A 19,984-nucleotide genomic window follows, 5' to 3' on the forward strand; every position below is an offset into this window, starting at 1 on the left:
GATATTAAAGTCTTCTTAGAGATCTATGAGGTGACAATAAGACAACAATGATGCAGGAATAATAACAACACATCCATATTCACAAACACGCCACACGTGAGACAAACCGCCACAGTGACTCACACATACACACAAAACCAGACACACGGGGGGATGTGGGGCAGGCAGACATAGATAAATGTGGCTTCACGTTAATGAGTCACCGTTAGAAAGCTATAGACTCATGCGTGGAAACACATTCATTATTCAGACGTGCAGCCCTGACTGACACAACACATCCACATCAACACGATCATGTGTGCATGAACGCACCGCGGTCTGACGGGAAGGAAACCAGGGCAGCCAGGCTCTCTGAGACAAACAATGACGACCACGGAGCAGTCAACAGGAAGTCACAGCCGCCAAACATGTGGTCATCATGTGGAGGCTAGGTCTTAGCCACGTTAGCATCTCTGCATTCAGATTTCATGACTTTACTATCCAATTAAATTTCTCAGCAGCAGCATGAGGGATTAAAAACATTTAGCACTCTTATTCAAGGAATAGAGAAAATTATTTTGTTTTGTTTGTTTATTTCTTTTTTGTTTCTGTTGTTTTTTGAGGGTTTTTGTTGTCTTGTTCTCGTTTGTTTTTATGTTTTATTTAGTTTTGTTTTTTGTTTTGTTTCTTATGTTTTTTGTTTTGTTTTGTTACATTTTTTGTTTTTTGTTGGTTTTGGTTTATGTTTTGTTTTTAATTTGTCTACTTTTGTTTAGCTTTGTTTGTTTGTTTTCTATTTGATTTTTTATGTTTCTTTTTGTTTTGTTTGTTTTAATTTCCATGGTTGGCAGTCATGAGTAGCACAAACCTTTAGCATAATGCTAGCACTGTTCAGGCAGAAACCACTTCCTGTCCTCGTGTAAAATTCTTGGCTGTGACTTCATCTGTTAGTGACTTTCTCAAAGCTGCCGTCCTTTGAAAGACTCAGCGTAGGTAGACAGCTCAGGCTGAACCATAGATTGTATGAACAGTGCTTCTCTCTCTCTCTCTGCTTTCTACAGTTCAGTCATGAGTTGTTCATTTAAAAGCACAGATAAGTCCGTTTTAGTTGGATTGGGATCTTTAACTGGACTTCTGTCCCTGTACCAGGGCACGACCTCCAGGAGTGAAATGGATTAGCATGCCTAGTTCATCAAACTCTTCACTATTTTCTGTTTCTACTTGTAGATAAAGAGGTTGTTTGATAAATAGTGCTGGTGAAGTTAAGGCTGAACATACTTGGTCTGTTGGTTTTTGTGTTTAAGGCCAGACTAGTGGAGCGTCAGAGCGAGCCGACGGCGTTTAACAACTATCCTAGAAAGCATTTTAATTCCTCGTTCTTCAACCAGATGTCTGCGGCTATTTTTGAACCTCAGACACCAAAATATTTAAAGGTTAAAGGGACACTGTTGTCCTACTTCCTGATTAAATCCCCAGAGAAGACTTTTATCCTCTCAGCTGGAGTCACAAAGGTCAGAACAAAACTGTTCACCCCACCACAAAATCTGAAGAAACACATCAGGACCACCGGCTGTCTGGATCTGTGCCGGAGGCTTTGCCCATTTTTGCAACGTTTTCTTCCAACTTTTGCCACTTTTATCCCATTTTTACCCATTTAAGCTACCTTTTGCCATTAATTATCACTTTTTTCCCTACTTTTTGCCCATTTTTGCCACATTTATCCCATTTTTGCCCATTTAAGCTACCTTTTGCCATTAATTATCACTTTTTTCCCTACTTTTTGCCCATTATTGCCACATTTATCCCATTTTTGCCCATTTAAGCTACCTTTTGCCATTAATTACCACTTTTATTTCCTACTTGTTTTCCCATTTTTGCCACTTTTATCCCATTATGGCTCATCTAAGCTACCTTTTGCCATTAATTATCACTTTTTTCCCTACTTTTTGCCCTTTTTTGCCACATTTATCCCATTTTTGCCCATTTAAGCTACCTTTTGCCATTAATTACCACTTTTATTTCCTACTTGTTTTCCCATTTTTGCCACTTTTATCCCATTATGGCTCATCTAAGCTACCTTTTGCCATTAATTATCACTTTTTTTCCCTACTTTTTGCCCATTTTTGCCACATTTATCCCATTTTTGCCCATATAAGCTACCTTTTGCCATTAATTATCACTTTTTTCCCTACTTTTTGCCCTTTTTTGCCACATTTATCCCATTTTTGCCCATTTAAGCTACCTTTTGCCATTAATTACCACTTTTTTCCTACTTGTTTGCCCATTTTTTCCACTTTTATACCATTATGGCTCATTTAAGCTACCTTTTGTCATTAAATACCACTTTTTTCCTATTTGTTTGCCCATTTTTTGCCACTTTTATCCAATTTCAAGTTTGTGGCTTTTTGAAGCATCTCAGCTCTCATAAAAGTGATTATTTATTTATTTTTTCCAGCTAATAGTCTCAGTCACAGCAGACTAGACCAGCCTGCCATGGCCATACAGAAGATGTTCATGTTACTATGGAGATGCTGTTTGTGTTTTAGTTAAACTGTGTTTTTACAGAACAGTAGTTCCATGTTTTGGTTTCATGAATGAGTTTCACTTAACGAAGGAGAAAAGCTGTTAAAAGTGGCCTAGCTGGTTTGCACCCTAAGAGATCCCAGAATGCTTTGTGGTAGCACACAGCACGAACCAGAAAGGACATTTTTAACAGCTTTTCACCTTCAATAAGTGAAATTCAAGCATGAAACCAAATGCTTAAACGTTCTGTGGGAAACCTGAGCAAAATTGTAGCAATGGAATAAACTTTAGGGTGTGAAAACAGCCCACTTGTTTCATTTAAGATGGACACTTTTAATTACAACTAAAGGTATTTTCATAAAGAGGAGGAATGCTTGGTTGTGATATAGATGCAGCTGTCCTTTCCCTCCTCTTCTTCCTCTTCTATCAATCTTACTTCCATAGAATGTTCTTTGTCAGATACTTTCTGTTGAAAACCCATTCGCTCTCATAGTTTGGCCACTTGATATCCAGGTATTTAAGGCAGAAATAAACTGAGGTTTTATTGGTTGAATTATCTTTTACTGCAGTATGATCTGGACCATACAGATGCATCGATTTCCTGAAGAAGTCATTTTTACAGGCAGTAAAAGTCAACGTATGATACTCGGATGTAAACCTGCAGACGTTAGAGCTAATAACTGATCAATAACATTCATTTTGTTTGCCCTGTTTAGAAAGAACTTTCTGGAACTTTAGAATTTAACTCATCAAGATTTGCTGTGAATAAAAGACTACATTTCCCTGCATAAACAAGCGCTATAATTTAGAACATAAAGCCTGATAGATGCAGCCTTCTGGGTCTCGTGTGTATCCTGTAGATATACAAATGTTGAATGATTAATGCGGCTATGATTTATAGATGATAAAATGCTACATATGATCCATAAAGAACAAACATCTCTCTGCCTGCAGGGACCTTCAGCCTGTGGTGCCACCCCAAGTTCGAGGACCGCTGCCACTCGGTGGTGGAGTTCATCGAGCGAGCCATCATGCACTCCAAGAACGGCAAATTTCTCTACTTCCTGCGCTCCAGAGTCCCAGGTAAAATATAGGTCATAAACATCTGCATGCTGCCTGAGCCAATCAAAAATGGATGTAAACTCACACTTAGTGATGAGTGCTGGAGAGACGGAGAAAGGGGAAGATACCTGACTGTGTGTCTTCTCACAATTCTGTATGATTCAGGGCGGTGAGAAGGTACCAGATGTTCACTCTGTCCTTCATGTTAGCCTGTAGTGCTGTATTCCTCCCACTGTCTTCAGTACTGCAGGTGAATGTCTGTCATACATCAGTACTGCAGGTGAATGAATGTCATACAAAAAAATCACCTGACTCAGTTAAAAGCTTCTGATTGGCTCACATCAGGGAGCAAACCCAAACACAGATCTGCTTTAAAGGGCTGAATAGATCTGTTCATCCATCCATCTGTTCATCCATCCATCTGTTCATCTATCCATCCATCCATCTATCCATCTATCCATCCATCCATCTGTTCATCCATCCATTCATCCATCCATCCATCCATCCATTCACTCATCGTCCATTCATCCATCCATCCATCCATCCATTCACTCATCGTCCATTCATCCATCCATCCAGCTTCATTACCTTTATGTTAGACAAAGTAGAAAAAGTGAATAAAATATTTCTTGGTATGTTGAGAAACACAGGAGTCAGATCCTGGTAGGAATCAGAGAAGAAGAACAAGAATCCTGAATCTACAAACAGACAGGATGGAGAGGAGCAGGGCACCGATCCAAAAACACTGGGACCAAAGATGAGGAACAGCTGGAACGTTTGACATATGGTGCAAAGACAGACTGCTGGGTAGCATTTAATTTAGGCTGTACGAGTTAATCCTCATTGCATAAACGATAATCTCCCTGAACGTGTCATAATACCTAATAGTGCTGGGCTCTGCCACTGAATCGGTGAGTGAGCAGAGAGTTTATATTAGGTCGTGTTAAATGGACAGTTTGATCCTGAAATTTCCTCCAACCACCTGATGTTCAGCGCTCTCTTGATGTTTGCTAACTCGGCTTACACTCGACTTTAAAACATCAGCAGTGAGCTTGAAGGATTGGAGCGGATTTGATGGAGTTTATAGTGACATGGGAATGTCTGTTCTCAGTTTAACTTGATCATATTTCACTAGAATAGTCTCTGGAGATCATAAAGTCTCTGTTTTTAAGATTCTGGGTCCATACTGTGGAATACTGAACTAAAACCAAGACTGTATAGCTACAAAATGTAATATATACAGTGTTTTAGTTGAGTATTTACATTACCTAAAATATTACCAATGACGTTTGATAGCTTTAAATCATGTGACTGGTGCAGAGGGCAGGAGGGCAAAAAGAGCAGTGGCTGCTACTGTTGACCACTATGTGGAGCTGCAGCCCCCCTTCACTCCTGTGTAGTCCTGGCTATGGTCTTAGGTGAACTGTTGGCCCAGTCTGAGGTCCTCAGAGCTTTGGAGGAGGTTTTCATTTGGAATATTCCAGTCTCCCAGTCCCTGCTGCTGAGAAACACCCCCACAGCATGATGCTACCCCCACCATGCTTCACTGTTGGGATGATATTGGGCAGGTGATGAGTGATGCTTGCAGACATAACATTTAGAAGTGAGGCCAAACAGTTCAGTCTTGGTTTCATCAGACCAGAGAATCTGGTCTCTCACAGTCTCAGAGTTCTTCAGGGGCTTTCTTTGGCTTTCATGTGTTTCTCTCTGAGGAGAATCTTCATCTCTCCTCCATAAAGCCCAGACCAGTGGAGGCTGCAGTGATGGTTCTAGATCTTTGTCCCATCTCCTCCAGGATCTCTGGAGCTCAGTCAGAGTAACCATCATGTTCTCAGTCTCCTCTCTCACTAAGGTCCTCCTCCCCTGATGGTGACCAGCTCTAGAAGAGTCCTGGTTGGTCCAGACTTCTTCATGTGAGAATTCTGTAGGCCACTGTTCTCTTTGGAACCTTCAGAGCAGCAGAAATGTTCCTGTAGCCTTCCCCAGTTCTGTGCCTGTCAACAATCCTGTCTCTGAGCTCTGAAGCTCCTTTGACCTCATGGCTTGGTTTCTGCTCTGTAATCATTGTCAGCTGTGAGGCCTTCTAAAGAGAGGTGTGGCCTTTGAATCATGTCCAATCACGTTAATGTAGCACAGATGGGCTCCAGTGAAGGTGTAGATCAGTGGTTTTCAATTTTTTTCGCCCAAGGCACACCTAAGGTTAAGCCAAAATCTCAAGGCACACATATCAATACCAAATGAACATTTTGAATAATATAACAGTCAAGGTGGCCCTTAAGGGGGATAAAGGGGAGAGGATTCTGGGGCCCAGACAACTGGGGGTGGTAAAAGTGGGTAAAAATTGCCTGAAAGGTGGCAAAAATTGGTAAGCGATGATAAAACATGGCGAAATTGGGTAAAAAGTGGCAAGACAAAATCAAAAATGGCTAACAACTGGCATAAAGAGCCAAAAATGGTTTAATAGTGGCAAAACATGTTGAAAGTGTTAAAGAGGTGACAAAAATGGGTTACAGGTGGCCAAAAGGGTTAAATGTTGTAATAAGGTGGTTTAAAGGTTTTTTTAAAAAATGGGCAAAATTAGGCAAAAAAGTGGCCAAACAAAGGCAAAGTGAATGAAAATGAGCAAGAACGTGGCAAAAATGGGTTGAAAGTGTCAAAAAGGTGACAAAATAGGCTATAAGTGGCAGAAACGTGGCAAAAACGGTTAAAGTTGCTAAAACATGGTAAAAAGTGATGAAAACATTGGCAAAAAATGTCCAAATAATAGCAAAAGTAGGCAAAAACTGTCAAAAAGGTAGATAAAATGGGTTAAATGTGGCAAAAAGTTCCAAAAAAGTAGCAAAAATAGGTCAAAAGTATTTTTAACAAGTTGCAAAATTGCAAAAAAGTTGCAAAAATGGTTTAAGTTGACAAAATTAGTGGCAAAATGGGTAGAAAAATTGGTTAACTTGGTTAAAAGTAGCATGAATAATGATCATTTCAAAGCCAATTTCAACACAATAATAATTTGCCAAATGCTGCAAATGCAAATGGAATCCAGCCTGATTCCCAGAGCACACCTAGACGTGTCTCAAGGCTCACTAGTGGGCCTTGCCACACCATCTGAGAACCACTGGTGTAGAAACATCTCAGCAAAGATCAGAGACATGGAGGAGCCTGAGCTACATCTACAGAGTTAGTGGAAGGTGAAGGGATCTGAATACTCTCTGACTGAACTGTACAGTAGAGGAGACTCCTTACTGCTGCCACCATGAAAGTCTACAAAAATACAGAGTTTGACATATAATGAGTGATGAGCAGCAGTTTATCCCACGTCTGTCCTAAATACCTCATCAGAGCCCCAAATGTAGATTAATCCACCACTGAAAATAGTCCCTATCATGTTGTTGTCTATGATGAAACTACCATAGAGAGCAGCTGTCTGCAGAGCATCTACAGTAATCTTTCACTCTAACATTTTAAATAAATGATGCTGAGTCACACAGATGAAAACAGCCAGTCTTATAAACGGATCATCAGACTGATGGTTTGGTGTCTGACATTTGTTGATGATAATGAAAACGTCAGGAAATGGTCTGAAAGCACTCCTTCTTATGTTTGTTTTTATATTTCAGGGCTTCCTCCCACCCCAGTCCAGCTGCTCTATCCCGTCTCTCGCTTCAGCAACGTGAAGTCCCTACAGCATCTCTGTCGCTTCTGCATCCGACAAATCGTCCGCATCGACCACATCCAGGAGCTTCCACTGCCCAGGTACTCTTACGCCCACCTATATGCAGGGGGCGTGATTTTTTAGTTTTTCTGGTTTCTGTTTGTAGTGTATTTATACACCCAGCTGTATGAACCAATCACGTAGCAGCAGGATTTGTTGGAAACGGATAAAAAATTCCACATTGGCATCAACAAACACATAACCAGTAACAGCATGTTTGAGGGACAAGACTGGTATAAAGGGTCAGTGCCAAATTTGTCAAACTTTGTCCACTCAGAGGACGCTTGATCAAATCTATTCCACTTTGAAGGCTCTAAAGGAGGCACTTGGTCAAATTGTGTCCAGGTTCTTTAGTGCAGTGTTTCTCAACTGGTGGGTAAGGACCCAGAAGTGGGTCGCAAAGCCCTTTTCAGTAGGTTTACAGATGTGATGTTTTGTCCTGTTTCATTGTTTTGTCAACTTGGGGAGTTGATGGAGGGTCCTGGGACTCAACCAGTTGGGAATGGTCAAAAGTATAGTACTAAAGTACTAAAGTACTAAAGTATAATCATTTTTCTATCGATACCAATAAATGAAAAAACAAAAAATAGGCGCCCTTTTTCCTTTTTTCGTTTCCAACCAAAAATGAAAAAATGTTTTTTATTACTAGTTTATAAGTTTGGATTTTATTTTGGTAGGGAGTCCAATTACCTCATGGTCATGTGCTTCTGTTTCTTTGTTTCCAGACTTAAAACAGCAAAATGAAAAAGGGAAAATCTAAAAACCAATATTGGGCCCTTATATGATCTTGTTTTTTTTTTCCTTTCTCGTTTTTTGTTCAGAATGAAAAAACGTTTTTTTTTTGTTTGTTTTTGGTTGAAAATGAAAAAAGGAAAAAGGGCGCCATTTTTCGTTTATTATTTTTGACAGAAAAACGGATTATACTTTAGTCCCCTGACCGTTCTCCACTGCTTTAGTGTGCACTTTGTTTAATTGATTCCACTCACAGGACACCAAAAAGGGCACTTTACCATCTTTATCCACACCGAGGGGCATCAGACAGGGCACTCGCACTGATTTTTCAAACATTTGGACACCAAGGCAACTGACCCCCCCCTCCATCCTCCCTCAGAGTCCACCAGCAGGCGGAGCTTTGCCTCCTCCAAACCAGAGAGCACAGCGGAGCGGGAGCCCAGCCTAGCCCCAGTACTGTGCTCTCTGATCCTGCTTCACCTCCATAGACAGTATGATTGGGGACCTCCTCACCCTCTTTTAGGCCTCTGTGGCATTTATAGTGAAGGTGAAACTTCTCAGCGGTGGAAATGGGCCTTAAATAAAGCTTGAAATGAATCTTTGTATTGACTTTCCAATGTTTTTTCCACCTCTTTTTCCAGACCACTAATATCGTACCTGAGTAAGTTTTATTACTACGACCCCGAGGAGGAGATGTACCTGTCAATCAAAACCATCAGGAGGGTGATGGGAGCAGATCAGGAGGCGGAGTCACAGACGTAGCAGAGATCTGTAAGTCATGTGGTTCTAGATTGTGTTGTTTGATCACTATCATATGTTGCTCTAAAACAGGGATGTCAAACTCAATCACAGCAGGGGCTGAATTCTGAATTTGGGTCCGACCTGAGGGCCGAGAGGGGTCCAAATCTGACCTAAAAACTGTCAACCCCAGTTTCACCAGAAATTAATTATAGGGGAAAAACTTTAACACTGATGATGATGAAGGATTTTGAGATTGAAAAGGTCAAAATGATATGTTTATAGGCTCAAAATCCGAGAAAATTTTTTAAAATTATTAGCTCAAAGGGTTCAAAACATGGCATTTAAAGTCAAAATAATGTTTTTTAAAAACAGGCATAAAAATTAATTTATGGGATAGAAAGTTAAAACCATGATTCTTAACTGTCAAAATATGAGATAAATTCAAAATCATCCGTTTAAAATGTCAAAGAGTGAGAAAAACATTTAAATTTTAGGTTTTAAAGGTCAAAATATGACTTATAATTTAAAATTGAGGATCTAAGAGGTCAAATTATGAGATAAAAGTCAAAGTAAGGAGCTAAAAACATCAAAACATGAGAAAAAAAAATCATAATCATGAGTTTAAAATTTAAAAATATTACTGAAAATTTTCAAATTGAGGATCTAAAAGGTCAAAAAATAAGATAAAAAGTCAAAATTGTGAATTGAAAATGTCAACATATAAAATAAAAACCCAAAAACAAAAAATAACTTTGAGACACAAAATTAAGAATATGAAATGAAAACATAAATATATTTTACCAGATTCCTGACTTTTTATCTAATTATTTTAACTTTCACTTTCTCTAATGATCTAACAAGGATATTTTAGATCATCTTGGTTAAGTTTAGAATTTTAAACTGGAGGAAATCTGCAGACCTCGAACCAGTGGGCCAGTTATAATAAAATATGACAGGATCAGGTGGGCCGGGTGTAACTGCATCATGGGCCGGATTCGGCCCCCAGGCCTTGAGTTTGACACCCCTGCTCTAAAAGCTCTCTCTACTTTCCAGCATTGGTAGTTCCTTTCCAGATGTTAGAGCTGCCCACGCCATAGGCACTAATGCAGCCCCATACCATCAGAGATGCAGGCTTTAGACCTGAGCCAGGAGAACAGGCTGGATGCTCCCTCTCCTCTTTAGTCCACAGGACACGGCGTCTGTGGTTTCCTCTGACCACAGAACAGTTTTCCATGTTTCCTCAGTCCATGTTAAATGAGCTTTGGTCCAGAGAAGACGGACCACGGTGTTTCTGGATCCTGTTCACATCTGGCTTCTTCCTTGCCATGTTACAGCTTTCATTTTTATGCCTGTTTTTAATGCAGTGGCCCCTGAAGGCCCCTGAGGGCCCCTTTAGCCTTGTTCCTTCCACAGAGATTTCTCCAGATTCTCTGAATCTTTGGTGGTGTTATGGACTGTAGATGGTGGCGGACTCAAAGTCTTCACTATTTTATGTTGAGGAACATTTTTCTGAAATTGTTCCACAGTTCTTAAACCTAGGTTTTCCCAGATTGGTGAACCTCTGCCCATCTTTTTTCCTGAGAGACTCTGCCTCTCTAAAATGTTTCCTTTATACCCAGTCATGTTCCTGGCCTGTCTACAGTTAACTTCATTGGATAGGAAATGCTCCTCCAGCTTTTTTCATATTTAAATTCTGTTTATATTTTCCTTTTAACACACCGCCCCAGCTTTTTTTAAATTGGAGTTCAAGCTGACAGAAACTCCTGGTTTTTCCTAACTTTCCTTGACCCTGGTATCTCTGCAGGTTTCTGTGTGGAGGACTGATCCATTCTGGTCTGCAGCATCGTCCAATCGGAGTCCGTGAATATCTGCATTGTCCAGAAGAACTTGGATGGACCCGCCTCTCTCTCCGCATGGACTAAAGAGAAAGAGGGACGAGTGTTTGCAGGTAGACAGTGGATGAACTGTTGGTGGTCTTCAGAAGGACAGCAGAGATGGTCTCTCGTTTGTTCAGAAACAGAGAGAGAGTGATTTATGAACTCCTTTATCCTGATCCTGATGAACTGGACTTTTAAAACACAATGCACTGGTCAATTTGTACAACTGTTGTTTGCTGCCGTTTCCTTGTTTTTCCTTCCATCCTGTCAAAATGAAGTTTTTTTGGATTTGAAGGGTCTGTCGGGGCAGATGTGCACACAGAGGCGGGGCATAAGAGCGAGCTTTTAGAGAGTCAGGGTTTAACGGAGACAGGACACCATGGTGGAGGGTTATATTATACAAAGTAATCTGATCAGAGCCGACATAGAGCTAATATAAATCAGACATATCCTACAGGGAGTGTTAAAGCACTACGAGAAAGAACGGAGGACAAAGGAGCCAGACATGTTTATGTGTTTTTGAGTTTACAAAGTCGTACAACTCAAATAAAAAATCTGCATTTTTGAGGTTATAGTGCTGGAAATATACAGTCCCTATACAAAGAATTCAGCCCCTTAGATGAATTACCCTTTTATCGATTTTATAAATCCACCATGGTCTATATAATTTTACTTTTTTGACAATAAAATTGCAAAAAAATCTCTTTAATGTCAAAGTGAAAACAAATTTCTACAAAGTATTTTCAGCTGATTAAAAATCTGTAATATAAAATAAATAACTGCATAAATATTCACCCCTTTTAATTTGAATGACCTAATTCAACAGAGGTCCAGACCCTGGTTCATCAGTATTCCTGGCTACCATTACACCATATAGACAAAAGAATACTCCAAGCAACTCAGAGAAAAGGTTATTGAAAAGTCTCTGAACAACCCCCAGAGTTCAGTTAAATCCATCATAAGGACATGTTGAAGAGATGCTGTTGAGCTTGACCTTGACCCCTCACCTCCAGCCCCAGAGTTGTGGCCCATCAGACCACGTGTTAAATCCCCACATGGCTAAAACTTCAGCACAGGACTGTCAGTCCTCCATAGTCTTAACAGGGTGTTACTCGCAGCGTAGTTTCTGATGGAGCTTTACATTAAAATACACCAAAGAGAGAAAAGTCCTCATAATTAAAGGGGAATTTTTTTGGCTTCTTGCAATCCACTATGATAGTCATCTTTTATGGCTCCATATTTTGGCACAAGCTCACTGAAAACTCCAACTTTTGCAGGCTCATTTGTCTTATTTCTCATCTAAAAGTTTCAGTTACACTCATATAAGCCTTACTCTCCTGACTGGGCTAGACCGGTGGTTTTCAAACTTTTTTGCCCAAGGCACACCTAAGGTTAAGCCAAAATCTCAAGGCACACCAGATTTTTATCAATACAAAATAGACTTTTTAAATAATATAACTGTCAAGGTGGCCCATAAGGGGGGATAAAGGGGAGAGGTTTCTGGGGCCCAGACAACTGGGGGTGGCAAAAGTGGGCAAAAGGTGGCTGAAAGGTGGCAAAAGTTGGTTAAAATGAAGATAAAACATGGCAAAATTGGGTAAAAAGTGGCAAGACAAAGCCAAAAATAGGCATAAGGGGCCAAAAAAATTGGTTCAAAGTGGCAAAACATGTTGAAAGTGTCAAAAAGGTGACAAAAATGGGTTACAAGTGGCCAAAAGGGTTAAATGTTGAAAAAAAAAAAAAAGTGGTAAAAATGGGTTAAAGGTGATTTAAAAATGGGCAAAATTAGGCAAAAAAGTGGCCAAACAAAGGCAAAGTGTGTGAAAATTAGCAAGAAGGTGGCAAAAATGGGTTGAAAGTGTCAAAAAAGTGACAAAATAGGTTACAAGTGGCAGAAACGTGGCAAAAAGGGTTAAATTTGCTAAAACGTGGTATAAAGTGATGAAAAAACTGGCAAAAAAAATGTCCAAATAATAGCAAAAGTAGGCAAAAACTGGCAGCAAAAATGGGTTAAATGTGGCAAAAAGTTCCAAAAAGAAAGTAGCAAAAAATGGGTCAAAAGTATTTTTAAAAAGTTGCAAAATTGCAAAAAAGCAGCAAAAATGGTTTAAGTTGACAAAATTAGTGGCAAAATGGGTATAAAAATTGGTTAACTTGGTTAAAAGTAGCATGAATAATGATCATTTCAACACCAATTTCAACTCAATAATAGTTTGCCAAATGCTGCAAATGCAAATGGAATCCAGCCGGATGGCCACAGCACACCTAGACTTGTCTCGTGCCTTGCCACACCATTTGAGAACCACTGGTCTGGGGCGCTACCAGTGCGGCCGTTTACCGCACGTCTCTCCCCACTCACTCTTTCCAAATCTATCCACTCTCCTCCTCCGTCGAATAAAGGCACGAAAAGAAATCTTACAAAGAAAAAAAATCAATCAGACCTTATTTCTAGCTTTTGTATCTTTGAATCAAATGTTTACCTGGAATTATCTGGTCAGTGTGGCTCATAGTAAAGGTGAGGAGATATTTCTGTCTGAAATGAGGCGAACACACCAGCGTAGATTTTGTTTTTCAGGATTCCTGAAGCGAAAAGGAAAGTTTACAGGAAACAGCTATGAAAGACTAAAGTTTTGTTTTTCTAGTATGAGCTAAGATTCTTTCCTTTTGGGCATTTAAAAACTAAAGTATGAGATAAAACCCTCATTTTTCCCACAATGCCCTGCCTCCCAGCGTGCATATCTGCCCTGACTCGTCTACCTGTGTTTTATTTGTTGAAATGCCCAGGTGTATTTTGCTCATTCTCTTTCTCAGTCTCAGTCCTTGAAGCTGGCGACTGCTCAGCGTTTTCAGTAAAAAAGAGGAAAATAAACTTTTGTCTGTTGCATTCTTTTATTTTTTATATTACTGTTTACATCCTGCAGATTTCAGTAAAGCAAAAGACAAAAAAGCGTAAATTTTAAACGTCAGCAGCTGAGAGGAGCTTTGTTCCTAGATACTTTTTTGATGACCAGCAGGTTTAACAGGTTTACGCTTCCTGTTTTTCAGTGAATAACAAAAATGGCAGCTTTAGCCAAAAAGTCACTGAAATTCATGCAGCAAAAAAACAACAACATATATTTATGTTGTGGATTTTATGATTCATATTATAAGATATGACATAAACAGCAGAGAAATATACGGTCCAGCTGGAGAGGATTCTGTACCACAGAATATGATCAGTAACGACACAGCAGGGTGCTTTATGGCAGGGGTTTCCAAACTTTTTTCTCCCAAGGCGCACCTAAAGTCAAGCCAAAATCTCAAGGCACAGCATATTCATATCAATACAAAATACACTTTTTACATAATGTTACAGTCAAGGTGGCCCCTAAGGGGGATAAATGGGTTTCTGATTCCCAGCCATCTGGGGAATCATGGAGTTGGCAACAGGTGGCTGGAAGGTGGCAAAAATGAGTTAAAGTGATGATAAAAAATGGCAAAATTGGGCAACAAGTGGCAAAACAGAGTAAAAATGGGCAGAAATTGGCAAAAAAAGTGGCCAAACAACAAGTTAAAAGTGGCAAAAACATAAGTCACAAAAATGCAGAAAAAAATGGATAGCATGTGGCCTCAAAGGGTAACGTTTTTATAAGGTGGTAAGAATGGCAAAAAAGGTGACCAAACAAAAGCTAAAGTTAAGGGAATATTGGCAAAAAAGGTGGCAAAAATGGGTTGAAAGTGTCCAAAAGGAGGCAAAATAGGTTACAAATGGCAGAAAAGTGGCAAAATGAGTTAAAGTTGCAATAAAGGTGGTTTAAAGGTTTTTAAAGGGGATTATTAAGGGGCAAAAAATGTCCAAACAATAGCAAAAATGGGCTAAAGGGTAGCAAAATGGGTAAAATGTGGCCAAAAGTTCCAAAAAAAGTGACAAAAATGGGTCAACAGTAGTAATACGAAGTGGTAAAAACGCTACAAAGCAGCAGATTGACCACTTGAAGTTGTCAAAAAAGTGGAAAAAATGGGTAAAAAAAATTGTCAACTTGGTTAAAAGTTGCATGAATTAATGATTTGAACACTAATTTCCACCCAATAATAATAGCTTGCCATGCTTTTCAGCTTTTAATGAGGCAACTGTTAGCCAGGATGCTAGCACCAATGCTACCGATCCACAGGGCCCACTCTCAGGGTGTTTTCAGTACCTGCAATCAGCTGAAGTTAGAACGGATGGTTGTACAAATTCCCATGGCACACCTAGACTTGCCTCGCCACACTATTTGAGAACCGCTGCTTTATGGTACACTACGAACCAGTACAATACAACACCATAGGTACCTGTACAATAGGGCAGTGGTTCCCAACCTGGGGTCCAGGCACCCTCGGGGGGCGACAAAGATTACAAGGGGGCGCAGGACCCTGTCTGCTCTGACTTTGTTAAAAGCAGATTTACATTCATTCTTTTAAAAGGAAAATAAATCACGATTAGAAATACAAAAGAAAGGTGCTTACAAAATGTTTTATTATTATTATTATTATTAAAATGTACTAAGCATATTAGGGCCACTGGAATAGAAACAAAAATATAAGAGCATCTGTTCATTTTGAGCCAAAAAGTGCAAATTGATTTCGTAAAAAAAAAAAGTTTTGAGATTATAAATTTGTTTATTTACAAGAAAGCAAATGCAAAAATTCAAAATTAAAACAAACAAACAAACTAACATATTTAAAAGATAAAATTCATAAAGTCTTAAACTTTGACATTGAAACTAAAACAATTTCAAGTTTTTAACATCATAAATTTAGAACATTGTGAAGGCAAAAATTTACAAGAAAGCAAACTAAAAACAGGGGTTTGATTTTTGACTTTTGTACTCTAACTTTTTTTAAGTTTTGGACCATGTACAGTGCTTAACAAATATATCAGACCACCTGTCATATCTGTCTCAGAGACCATCCAGCATCATGAAGTGCTTTAATGCGGACTCTTTCATTTTCAGTCAGCTCTCCACGTTTTACCATTTTGAACAGGAATGAGGAATTTCAAACTGAATTCTCCCAAATTTGAGCCGGCTCACTGGGCTTCTCTGAGAAGTCAGAAATGAATCAAGCATAACATTCAACCACTAAAACTCATTTTTCTCTTCAGGAATGACAGTAAATAACTATAATTTGACACATTAATCAGAAATATTAATGTGCTTTACTTTTTTTTCAGTTTTTTTGTAAATCAGTTAATTTGAAAATTTATGGATAACAATAATAATTCTATTTTAGCATTAAAAATATCATTTGGGTTAAAGAGCTTCTACATATTGGTGTATTAACCATTGCAGAAACGTCAAAAATGATTTGGGTTATTACCAATGCTGTTAATTTAGGGCAGCTGTGGCAGAAACCTGACTGTGGTTAGGGTTAGGGTGGTCTAATACATTTGTTAAGCACTGTACATATATGATTGTATTCGTAGTAAAAAATGTCTTGTTTTCCCTGTGAAATAATGACTTTTTTAAACTGGAGATTTTTTTTTTTTTTTTAAATGAACAGATCCTCTTCATCATAATTATTTTTCAGTGGTCCTAATATTCCATCATAATAATGGATAATTTATACACAGACTTTTTCAGGAACATGATGGGATCAGTTAAACTGATGTGTGCTCTCTGGTCCTGGGGCTGAGATTTTCTTAGATATGAGTGGGGGGGCTGCAAACACTGCAGTAGGGTAGGACGGTTGGGTTTTGAACAGGGCTGGGAAATTAATCAAAAATTAGATTAAATCACAGTATGGCCTGCTGCAATTTTCAAATCGCAGAAGATGCAATATTTCCTTGACCTGAAATTTGAGTCAAAATACCAGTTTTAAACTTAATTTGCAGCAGAGATGTTATGCGCGACATATCATGACACATCACTGATTTCAGCATAAATCTTAACAAATAACCATGACTTTATTTTACATTTGATTAATGGTATGCATGTATTTTTTATTTAAATAAAGCATTTGAAATCCTTTTAGAATATTAGTTGTTTTTTGGTGACCCCCCCCCCAAACTCACAGGCTTATAATGGCTGAGCTGGAGGCCTTCATGCTCAAGGTAAGATGCACACTCCCCAGCCACTTTATTAGGTACACCTTGCTAGTGGTGGACCCTCTTTTGATTGAGGAACTGCCTTAGTTCTCTTTGGCATTAGTTAAACAACCAATCCCATTTTTACCTCATGCTGAATTGAAAATAGACATTTTGACTAAAAATCAGGAGTATATACTTGCAGTTTTTGCAGAGTGGTGTTTTGAATGCTGATTTTCTCTACTGAGCACACCGCGTGCTTCTTGATGTTGAGGCTTTTCATGCAGCAGCATCTGTTTGTGTGAGTTAAATCTGTAGAGATCCTAATCAGTTCTTGGTGGAAGTTTAAAGTCATTTCCTAGCCTCACATATTCACTTTGAAATGTTTAAGGCTGAAAAGTCCTCAGTAAAAGCTCCGGCTCGCTCAAGAAGCCCGTTAAGTGAGATATCGGAGTTAAATTATGCAGCTCTTTCTCTCCCAGGCTCTCCACACAGGCGCCTGGGGAGAAGGTGATAGACAGCATATCTGCATCCTCCACTGCAAACTACAGCACACTCGAGGTGAAGAGGGAGAAAGTGCTTCAGCTAAAAGCAGGACTCTGGTTTCCTAAGCACTTCAAAAAGCCCTGGCAGTGACACGGGGAGAGGGTGCACCGGGGGAGAAACAGAGACGATGCATGTGAATAAGGTCAAGTGCACTCTTTGGGAAAAGCCTATATGAAAAGGCTGCATGCATTGTGGATGTGAAAGGAGTCACAGGGAGCGATCCAGTGAGAAAGAGGGACAGCTCAGTGTAGCCTACATGCACACTGAAAGAGCTGGGGGGCAGCTCAGACGATGTTGACAACAGATGCAGCTGACAGTTACCACAGGAACATTTTCTTTACGGGGTCAAAGGCCTGCAGGATCATGGCGGCCTTTTTACTTTGGGCTGTTTTGGTCAACACCAAACAAAAAAGAAAACCTCAGTCAAAGAATCCTGTCTTTCTCTGAGTCAGAGATGTCATAACACCAGCATTTTAAACTTCAGTATGGTTCTAGTCAGTACGTTTATTTATCCAGCACCAAAGGCTGTTTTATTATAAGGCACTGATACTCAACCTGCAACTCTTCGAAGTCTGACTTGGAACAATAATTCCCCCAGAAATCCTTAAAAGGGGAAATTTGATCCATTAGTCAAATCAGTCATTGATCCATTCCACAGTCAACAGTCAGTCAGAACTTAATTGTCATCCTTAATTTTTTGTCTGTATATTTCCACTGATTCTGTTGAAGTCTTAACTGACAGAAGGACCCAGGTTCACATTTTGTATTTTTCATTGTATTAATAAAAAATAAATTGACAAACATCTGACAGAGTTGACAAACTGATAGTTAAAAAAAAACATAGAGTTAAAAAAAACATCTGATAGAAAAAAAACATCTGATAGTTAAAAACATCTGATAAGTTAAAAATATCTGATAGAGTTAAAAACATCATAGAGTTAAAAACATCTGACAGAGTTAAAACATCTTAGAGTTAAAAACATCTGATAGAGTTAAAAACAGAGTTAAAAACATCTGACAGAGTTGACAAACATCTGATAGAGTTAAAAACATCTGATAGAGTTAAAAACATCTGATAGAGTTAAAAACATCTGACAGAGTTAAAAACATCTGATAGAGTTAAAAACATCTGATAGAGTTAAAAACATCTGATAGAGTTAAAAACATCTGATAGAGTTAAAAACATCTGACAGAGTTAAAAACATCTGATAGAGTTAAAAACATCTGATAGAGTTAAAAACATCTGATAGAGTTAAAAACATCTGATAGAGTTAAAAACATCTGACAGAGTTAAAAACATCTTATAGAGTTAAAAACATCTGATAGAGTTAAAAACATCTGACAGAGTTAAAAACATCTGATAGAGTTAAAAACATCTGACAGAGTTAAAAACATCTGATAGAGTTAAAAACATCTGACAGAGTTAAAAACATCTGATAGAGTTAAAAACATCTGATAGAGTTAAAAACATCTGATAGAGTTAAAAACATCTGATAGAGTTGACAAACATCTGATAGAGTTAAAAACATCTTATAGAGATAAAAACATCTGATAGAGTTAAAAACATCTGATAGAGTTAAAAACATCTTATAGAGTTGACAAACATCTGACAGAGTTAAAAACATCTGACAGAGTTAAAAACATCTTATAGAGATAAAAACATCTGATAGAGTTAAAAACATCTGATAGAGTTAAAAACATCTTATAGAGTTGACAAACATCTGATAGAGTTGACAAACATCTGACAGAGTTAAAAACATCTGACAGAGTTAAAAACATCTTATAGAGTTGACAAACATCTGATAGAGTTGACAAACATCTGACAGAGTTAAAAACATCTGATAGAGTTGACAAACATCTGACAGAGTTAAAAACATCTGATAGAGTTGACAAACATCTGACAGAGTTAAAAACATCTGATAGAGTTGACAAACATCTGCAGGGTTGAGAAACATCTGCAGGGTTGAGAAACATCTGATAGAGTTGACAAACATCTGCAGGGTTGAGAAACATCTGCAGGGTTGAGAAACACTGCCATCAAGCATAGGCAGAAAATTACCTGAGGCCTCAAATAAAGTCATTAGAGTTGTCTACCAAACATGTGTCCTACTATGGTGTCAGTATTATCTGTATTTTGAATGTAAATGTGTGGCAAAGAGTTTATAAACAGACTTCAGATTATCTCAGATTCTGTTAATATATCAGAATTCTGAGATCAATATCAGAAATCTTACTGGTTTTTATTTCAGACTTTGTAAAAAGCCTGAATTCTGACTATTTCCTTTGACCTGGAACACTGAATAAAAAAATTAAAGTAGTTTTTCAGTGAGCAATGCATTATCGTGTGACATCAGTGAGAAAAATCTCCATATTTTTCCCTCACAGCCTCACGGCGCTTTATTTTCCTGTTATTTTCAGGCTGAAAGTCTCTCTCCAGCAGGCCTTATGGATTAGCTGTTATTACACAACTCAGAGCCCAGTAGTGGGTCAGAGAGTCTTTTAGGGTCAATACTTCTGCTGCAGCCAGGATTGTGTAACAATAGTCTCCATAAACAACAGTTTACATGCCATACATGTCTGAGCCAGGTGTCTGAGGTGTGGCCGTATGCTTTATGAGAGGACCCAGGTGAGTTTGGTCTATTTTTAACTACGTTTTTATTTAGTCTAAGTCATTTAAGGGCGAAGAGTCGTCACTGCAGCTTTACGTTTACTTAAAACCAGTTTAAACAGCGGTTTAGTCCAGGCCATGACATCCCACATAACGGTTTTCTC

General features: G+C 38.7%; 1 protein-coding gene across 1 annotated transcript in view; it reads left to right on the forward strand.

The window, feature by feature from the left end:
- Positions 1 to 10,681, forward strand: part of socs7 (suppressor of cytokine signaling 7) — a 39,796-nt gene extending 29,115 nt beyond the window's left edge. Inside the window, exons 9-12 of the mRNA XM_041785893.1 lie at positions 3,457 to 3,585; positions 7,179 to 7,314; positions 8,647 to 8,776; positions 10,551 to 10,681. Of these exons, the coding sequence (XP_041641827.1) occupies positions 3,457 to 3,585; positions 7,179 to 7,314; positions 8,647 to 8,767 (386 nt within the window). The 3' untranslated portion in view covers positions 8,768 to 8,776; positions 10,551 to 10,681. The remainder of the gene's footprint in view (positions 1 to 3,456; positions 3,586 to 7,178; positions 7,315 to 8,646; positions 8,777 to 10,550) is intronic.
- The last annotated feature ends 9,303 nt before the right edge of the window (positions 10,682 to 19,984 follow it).

The sequence above is a fragment of the Cheilinus undulatus genome, linkage group 4 (assembly GCF_018320785.1).
Source record: "Cheilinus undulatus linkage group 4, ASM1832078v1, whole genome shotgun sequence".
Classification (NCBI taxonomy): domain Eukaryota; kingdom Metazoa; phylum Chordata; class Actinopteri; order Labriformes; family Labridae; genus Cheilinus; species Cheilinus undulatus.